At 41.5% G+C, this 8,898-nt stretch overlaps 1 protein-coding gene across 1 annotated transcript; it reads left to right on the top strand.

Annotated features, from left to right (window-relative positions):
* The first annotated feature begins 883 nt into the window (after nucleotides 1-883).
* Nucleotides 884-8,438, top strand: LOC138193594 (protein-tyrosine kinase 6-like). Its single transcript, XM_069141721.1, has 8 exons — nucleotides 884-1,447; nucleotides 3,610-3,731; nucleotides 4,722-4,885; nucleotides 5,050-5,215; nucleotides 5,738-5,899; nucleotides 5,993-6,174; nucleotides 6,270-6,423; nucleotides 7,107-8,438. Exons 1-8 carry the CDS (start codon nucleotides 1,038-1,040, stop codon nucleotides 7,286-7,288), a joined length of 1,542 nt encoding a protein of 513 aa, XP_068997822.1. The 5' UTR covers nucleotides 884-1,037; the 3' UTR covers nucleotides 7,289-8,438.
* Nucleotides 8,439-8,898: the final 460 nt, after the last annotated feature.

Below are 8,898 nucleotides of genomic sequence, written 5' to 3'. Positions count from 1 at the left end.
TATTGATTGTATTTGTCTTATGCTCACATGATACTCCAGTTTTTTCTTGTATATTTGGGTATTTTCTGAGCATTTGAGCATGTTTAGGTGGAGACGAACGACAAGTGCAACCAAACAAGGACTGAAACTTTCATCAAAGACTTTGGAAACTTTTCTGGGGCTTCAAAAAAGGGTTACGCACATTTTTAAGTTGTTTTAAATTTTTTGAAAGTTGCATTTTACATTACTAATGTACTGTTTTAGCATTAGCAAATAATAATGTTTTTGTCTGATTTCAGAAACACTTTTTAGTTTATTTTAGCTACAATAAGCCAGATACATATTTTATATATTTTAGTGAGTTTACTTTAGCTACAACTTTCTTTGTAGCTTTACGACATTCACAGTCTATGCTTTAAAAAAAATCAACCTGTTGGTATCTGCACTGGGAAGTGGTTGAATTTGTTTTGTGATGCAGTAGTAAATGGTTTTAAAAGTTTGGGAACCTCTGAGTTATGGAGGATTTATATTGTATTGTTTTAATATTATACAATACACATTATGAATATTGTATTAACGACATCTCAAAGGTACAGCAGCCTGTACAATCCAAAGCAATCCAGTCCAACAGCTCTGCCTGAATTTATGGCCTGTTGCACGAGAAAAGATTTGATTTGACAGATGTCGGCTGCCTAACAAAGAGGCCACTGACCAAACTTGACCTACAACATCTACATCCGTCTAATTAAGTGTCTATTGAGGTCATGAGTCAGGAGAAACGAACACAAAATGAGATTTGTGCCGCCTCCCGTGATAGGCGGGGCGCCCTCCGTTTCATTTATTGCCCAATATAAGGAAGTTATTGTCTTTCCTCTGAGAGCAGCACTCAAAGTGTGAACACCGACCAGCTGCAGCAGTTTCTGCGTAACACATACCGAGGATTCCTCGCGCTCCGTTCTCCCTGCTACCTGCTACCTGTCCGACAGGTGCAGTCACCTGGCTGAGTTTGACGCACGGGGGACGCGGACGCGGAAGAAGGCGGCCGTTCATGGTCATCTATGGGTGAGTGTCTGTGGAAAGCTTGCCCATGTCTGGACTCACTGTGGCAGAGGATTTTCAAGGAGAAGAACACTTCTACCGGAGGAGGAGGTGATGATAGAGATGGAAGTGGAGGAGGAGGTAGCAGTGTGGAGATACCACCTATCCAGCCACATCCGCCGCATCCGCCGCCGCCGCCGCCGCACCAGGAGAAAGCACCGGAGAGCGGCTCCATCTACACGGCGCTGTGGTCGTTTGATGCCCGGCACCAGGACGAGCTGTCGTTCCTGGAGGGAGATCTGTTCAGCGTCGTGAGAAGCAGCGGGGACTGGTGGAAGGCGCGCAAGATCGACCAGAACGGGCTCGTCCTGGACACCGGGATCGTGCCCAACAACTACCTGGCGAGGGCCGAGTCACTTAATATGCAACCGTGAGTGACGCAATTTATCCAAACACTCTTTTATCAATGCAATAAATCAATAAAGTTGACTTGCAACATAAATTAAAAGTTCCTCAGCATCAAAAAATGTTAGAAATATATGTCAACAGGAAGGATTTTGTGCATCCTGAACACACACACACACACACAGAGCACCAAAGCACATCCTCAACTCGACCAGTCCTCTCTTATCTTATCCTAAATTTAACATCACAAATGCATAATTCAGTGAATCACAGTTTTCGACCTCTTTTTCTGCCTCCAGCTGCAGCCACATAAATCTGGTATGTCGGCCTCTTATCAGCTGATTTGTGCCTCAACACTAAATGGAACCTTAGAACTCTATTTTATTACATTCAGACATCCACTGAACTTTTACAGCTAAAACAATAAAACATGCCAGATTGGCCTTGAAGTATTTCTTATCTATTGTAAAGAAACAGGAACTGAACTCATGAACCTATTTATAACTTGAACCGATGCTTCACAGCAGAAGTCTGAACCCAGCCTGAAAAAAAAGTGGAACATTTATGTGTGAATTTGCACGAGTTCTCCTTTAAACTCCGACTCGACTCCAGCAGAAGTTTAACCTGCGTAAAACACAAGTGGTTCTCATGCTGTCCTCAAACAGGAGGAAATGTGTAAATGAACTCTGTTGTCACAAGTCCCAGTTTCTACACTCTACAGCCGGTGAGCTGCTCGTTGGACTTTACAACATTATCGCTGATAAATAAGACTTCGGTTCAAGGATCCAGGAGACACACTGATCAAATCTGGATCTTATTTCATGCAGCTTTTTTTTACAACAGATAAAACATGGTCAAACTATACGTATAACGCAGCAACTCAAATTGTCACAATATTTTTCGTTCATGACAGAAAAATCATCAAATGGGCTACAAGGACAACCAAAATATTCTGTTTTTATCTTTACAATACTTGTATCCTAGCAACACTTGATTAAAGGTTCATGAGTTCAGATGAGAATATATTCAGATGATACAGGAGACTCCGTCATCGCTCTGCATGCTCTCAAACTGTTTTTTAATGACGTGTGTGCAGCTTTGGATAAAAAAACAAACTGTTTATAAAAGTGTTCGTAGCTTCAGGTCTGTAAAATGGTTCTGATCCAGAAGTGTCTTCAGCTGCAATACCAGCGAGTGCCACTAGAGGTCGGCTCCAAAAAGCCTCCGGCTCCATAGACTCCCATTCAACTTCTCTCATCAAATCCAAAGTGAATAAAATGTGTCCATCAGTTATCTCGGTGTTGTTAGCTGAAGTCTCTCTTCTGCACCACCTCTCATAACGTCCGTTACATCTCTGCGGGCCTCCTGGCGGTGTTGCAAACATGATGACAGTCAGCCTCTCCACTTCTTGTTTTGTCATTTTCCCTCGCTGCTTATTGCCTCAGCAAGAATGGGAAGTGGGCAAAGTGCGGTTCTTCCAATATGTCAACAGGTGCTCGAGAGCCGCAGATATTTATACACATTTTCTGTTCTATCGTCTATCGGGATTGATATCAGATTACACGTCTCCTGGACTCTTCAGAAGACTGTAAATACCTTTTGGTACAACGCACTCTGTTGCATTCTTCACATTTCTACCTGACAAAGTATTTAAAGCGGAACAACTTTTTATCCTGTGACTTGTGTTTGAGGAATCTCAAAGATAAAACAACATTGTGTTTAACAGACAAAACCCAAAGTATTCACTCATATCTCAGAATATAACGACATTAAATCCAAATGGTACAAAACAAGACCAACGACATGAAGGTGACAAAATATGCTGAATCAAGGGCATAAAATTATTAAATCTAATCAGCTACACTTCTACAGACACCAGTAAATTTAGAAACTGAAATAATCTTCTAATATTTTATTTCCACTCATGGTAATAATGAGCTGCAACTAATGATCATTTTCATTAACAATTAATGTATATTTTGTCGATTAAACGATACTGTCGCATCTTTCTAACAGCTCATTAGAAAAAAATACTTCTTTCACTGCAGGTATTTTGATGTGTGACATAAAGTAAAGAAGAAAGCACATTTCAGAAGATATTATCAGTTATTTGCAACCTATTTTCATGTCATTATTTTCAGCTTTACAGATTTAATAATTACTCCTCGTCTTCCCGTCTCGACCCAGATGGTTTTACGGGACGATGAACCGCTTCGAGGCTCAGAGCCACTTGATGGGACCCAGAAACGAAGAGGGAGCGTTCCTCATCCGCCACAGTGAGAAGGACCACATCGGATACGTTCTTTCAGGCAAGACGTTGCAACACGAGGTGCATGACGGAGGACGAGAGGCGGATCGCGGTTTCACTTCAGCAACAAGAATATATTTCATATGGAGGAAAATATTTGGAAAATATAAGCATAACAACCAGCAGACAGTTAGCTTAGCTTAGCACAAAGACTGGAAACAAAGGGAAACAGCTAGCCTGGCACCGTTGAATGACACAACCCACCCTACACCAGCATCTCTGAAGCTTAATATGAACAAGGTGTAAACATGATGTTTACCAGATTTTCAGGGTTTATGTGCCAGACTACGCTTTGGAACGATGGGATGTTGTTTTTAATCTTCTCATCTGACTCCCTACCAACAAATAAACACAATGTCCAAAATAACTATTTCTTAAAGATGACCCAAAGTTATAACCATAAACTGGATATAAAAGAGTTCGTAGCTTCAGGTCTGTAAAATGGTTCTGATCCAGAAGTGTCTTCAGCTGCAATACCAGCGAGTGCCACTAGAGGTCGGCTCCAAAAAGCCTCCGGCTCCATAGACTCCCATTCAACTTCTCTCATCAAATACAAAGTCAATAATTTTTTTCGACAAGTCATTACGGTGTCATTTGCTAAATTCATTCCTTCTTATTTGTTTTCTGGTGGAAGTTTGAACTCATTTCTATTCGAAACGTGACTTCACAGACGATCAAAACCACTTTATTTGGGGGAAGAACCAACAGTCAGCGCACCCAAAATGTCACTAATAATCTGTCATTGCACAGGAAAACTGCAGAAAGTATAAGAGGTCAAACAGAAAGTTTCATAACAATTTTAACATTTACATTATTTGTCTTTTCCACATAAACTTGGCCAATCTCAGATTTAGCTTTAGCAACCACGTTTCCAGATTTCAGAAATAATCTTGCCATTTCAATACCTAAGAAAATACCTAAAATACCGAAGAAAATAATAATAATCTTTATTTTTTTTCGCTTGTTTCTGACCTGTCAAATCTTTCCACAGTGAAGTCTAGCAAACGGGTGAAGCACTTCAAGATCAACCAGGCGGATGAGGATCATTTTCACATGGAGCACCATCGACAGTTCAGCTCTCTGATCGACCTGGTGGAGCACTACTGCGCCAACGGCCTCAACGACATGGGCCCGCTGGGGAACCCCTGCAAGAGGGTGAGTCGGGACACGTCGTCGTTTGGCGTCCATCGTTTGTTCGTTCCTCGTGTGTCTGATAGCGATAAACGCTGGTGCATCACATTCTGATCACATCTTCTAGCTGCTGTTTTTCTGTCTCTTGGTGACGTACAAAATTTGCGTACGTGTGTTTCGTCCATCAGAAAAAGCCCAACACCCCGGATCTGAATCATTTTACGGTGGACGAGTGGGAGCTCCCGAAAGAGGAGTTCACCCTGGAGGAGGAGCTGGGCAGCGGCTACTTCGCTGATGTCTACCGGGGACGCTGGAAAAACCACATTAACGTCGCCATCAAGACCCTCAAGAGTGGTAATTTAATTCATCCCAGTTTATCAAATGAACGCTGACTTGGAAAGATGGTTTCTACGGTTTCAGCACACAACGTACGTCATAATGGTGGTCAGTGCCGATTGGTTAAAAGCTGCTCCAAAAGTTTCAAAATAACACCAACGTTTACGTCCACCAAGATGCAAAGACTGGAAACAATCCTGCAGTGTGACAACTCAGATATTTACCAAGTGGTCGGGTGATACCGAGGTACATTTCAGCAAACACCAAACTGTCTTTATACCTACATATCAAAGTTTTGACTAAAGCTTCCACCTAATCGCTGCAAAATCCCATTTTCTATCGACAGAGATATTTTGTCCCCGTTTGACTTTGTAAAAACAACAGATTTCTTTTATTGCTGTAAAAGTGACTCATACTTGTTAAACAAACAAGATTTCAGTGTGGTTTTCTTCTCTCAGTTTCTATCTCCTTCTTCCTCTTTTGCCTCAATTCCTCTTTTTTTTTTAATTTAATTTGTTTTCGTCCGTTTGAATCCTCCAGACTCCGAGATGAACCATCGCGAGTTTCATAGGGAAGTTCAGATCCTAAAGAGTCTCCGCCATCGTCACCTCATCTCCCTGTTCGCCGTTTGCACGGCTTCGCCGCCGTACTACATCATCACCGAGCTGATGGAGAAAGGCAGCCTGCTCAACTTCCTCAGAGGTAAATGTCAAGACTTCCTCACCACAAAATGGATTGTGTAGTCCTCCTTCTTACATCTGATTGTTTTTGTGCTGGTTGTTTTCTCTTTCTCAGGTCCAGAAGGTCAGCATCAAGACGTTGCGTTACTCATCGACATGGGTGCCCAGGTGGCTGATGGGATGGCCTACTTGGAGGCGAAGAACAGCATCCACAGAGATCTGGCTGCTCGAAACGTCCTGGTGGGAGAAGACTACATCTGCAAGGTGGCCGACTTCGGGCTGGCCAGAGTCATCAAGGTACGTCGGGTCGGAGGGACGAAGGTTTCTCTTCTCTGAGGTCAAATCCAGCAAATCAGTTCTGAAGACAAAGATTTGATTTTCCTCTCATTCAGGAGCCGTTTTACATCACAGAAGATAAAAAGATCCCCTACAAGTGGAGCGCTCCGGAGGCCATCAGCCACGGAAAGTTCTCCAACAAGTCCGACGTCTGGTCGTTTGGTATTTTGCTGTACGAGATCATCACCTACGGAGGTGTTCCCTACCCGGGTGAGTTCAAGGACACGGTCTGCCGTTAAATGATGAAATGAGATCACATCTTATCGTCAAAACCAAAAAAAACTGCAAAACACAAAGTGACGGAATTTATTGGAAATGTGGTTTTATCATAAAATCATCGCACTGCCCTGCGTCAGTTGAATCATACAGTGTTAAATTCATAGTATTTGGAAAGCGCTTATTTTTAAATAAGATGTCACAGATTGTTTTGTAAAGGTACGCTACATATTTGACTCTTTTTTTTGTTTTATTTTTGAAAAAAAATTCTGTTGTTGACAGATTTTTAGAACAATTTAAAAATAATGAGAACTAAAACATTCCCAGCTATTTACGTGATGTGCACTATTCTTATGACCATTTGAGGTGATTGCGTGATTATTTCCTTACCAGACAAATCACAATTTCTTTCTTGCAATTTTTTGCCAATTTGTGCAACACTGACACAGAATAATTTCTTTGTAATTTTTTGTTAAAGTGTGAACGGGGCTGATAAACTATAGACTAACTAAACTGTTTCTTTATTCAATCTCAAACACAAGTAGTTAATCTGGATTAAAGCTTGTACAAGAACATAGTGAGAAAGTCCCAGTCTGGTATTTTCGTTTATTTAACCGCTCCTCACCACTTCTGTATTTTTGTTTCCTTCCCTCGACCTGCTTCTCTCCACGTCGCAGCTTTTAACAACCAAGAAGTGTACGAGCAGGTTACCAAAGGCTACAGGATGCCGGCTCCAACTAATTGTCCCAACTTTTTCTACCAAATCATGCTGAAATGTTGGCTCGCCGAGCCGGACGACAGGCCGGACTTCAAGAACCTGAAGGTCCAACTGGAAAGCAGCTCGTACGAGTTGGACTGAATCCTTCTGCAGTACCGCCACCCTGCCACAGAGGGGCAGCAGAGGGTCTGACAAGGACTTGGATGGTTTCACTGAGGACTCCTTTTTAAAAACAAAACTTTTATATTTTCAGTGTGCAAACCTGCAAAACCTGATGTATTTTTTTTTATACGACGACAGAAACGAACAACCGTTTTCTTTATGGATTCATGTGGAAAAAAAACATTATGAACATATAGAGACAATTTCTATAATGAACTATTTCAGTCATTTTTTTGAGCAAAGATACCAAAATGTCACTTGTTCCATCTCATCCAATGTGAGTATTTAATTATCTTTGGGTTTCATTGTGTTAAACCTGTCAAGAAAAAGAACTGCTGGATGCAGCCTGAATTTTCTACACCAGCAGATTGTTTCGAAAAAGCTCTCAGCTGTCTGCGATGTTTATCTTCGACCAGTAGGGGGCAGTGCAGTCACAGTAACTGAGGGTTTGCGTCCTTTCTTTTTCTAACTCTAATGAAGAGTGAAGGTTTTGCAGTAATTAGTCCTGATTCACCTGTTGCCCTGAAGCTCTCACTCTCAGTATTTAACTCTAACTTGGTCTTCTTTGAGCTTCAACCAGTGAAACTGATGCGTAACTTTTATATTTACATATAGATTCATATTAAAATGACGTTTTTTTTCTTGTACGTTCCAGACTCTGTAACATTTTGCAAAAGCAACGAAGAACAAGATGTGATGCCTCAAAAAAAAACAAGCAAAGACTTATTTTTCGACCTTTTTTAGAATCATTTTTTGAGTCCTGAAACATACATTTAGTCGTTATTTTTTTGTACTTTTATTTTGTAATTTTTCTGCTCGCTAATCGTCTAGTTTTTTTAATGTGTTGCTCATCGATGTTGTTGACAGATTTTCTTGTAAGGCCTCATGTTTACAGTCAGATTTGTAAATGATTTACTGCCAGCTGATTTCCCATTTATGTGTGAATGGAGCCTCAAACAACCCGAAGCTGTTGTGAAACTGAATGCTTCAGCTGACTCATCGTTTACAAGCAGACAGGATGTGACTTAAACGTACAGTCGGCTGTTTAGGTTTTCTTTTTGTATTCTCTGTCTGGTTTTATGACATTTGAAGTCTCTTAGTAATATAATAACAACAAAAATGAAGATGAGTGTTTGTTTTCTGATTGATCGCATTCGAGGACATTTTTAATATGTATGTGTGTTTGTGGCTGTTGGGGAAGGAGGTTTCCAGTGTGCACGTGTGTTTCCTGTTGATGACATCTGTTGATGTTACGTTCCCCGCTGACGCACACACACGCACACACACGCGCGCACACACACACACACGCGCACACACACGCACACACACACACACACACACACACTCTCTCTCTCTCTCTGAAGATATAGATTTATTTGCAGTTGGGAGGAACTGAAACCTTCGGCATTTCTGCCTCGTGTGTGTGTGTGTGTGTGTGTGTGAGTGTGAGTGAGAGAAAGTGTGTGTGTGTGTGTGTGTGTGTGTGTGTGTGTGTGTGTGTGTGTGTGTGTGTGTGTGAGCTGCAGTCCTGCAAAATCAGATCACCTCAGTGATCCTGCCAGCAGGAGTTCCTCTGGATGATGATGATG

This window comes from Embiotoca jacksoni, unplaced genomic scaffold (genome assembly GCF_022577435.1).
Source record: "Embiotoca jacksoni isolate LCO1_2020_lvr unplaced genomic scaffold, fEmbJac1.0.p SCAF_90, whole genome shotgun sequence".
NCBI classification, from domain to species: domain Eukaryota; kingdom Metazoa; phylum Chordata; class Actinopteri; family Embiotocidae; genus Embiotoca; species Embiotoca jacksoni.
The sequence above is the reverse complement of the archived record's forward strand: the minus strand, read 5'-3'. Positions and strand labels throughout refer to the sequence as shown.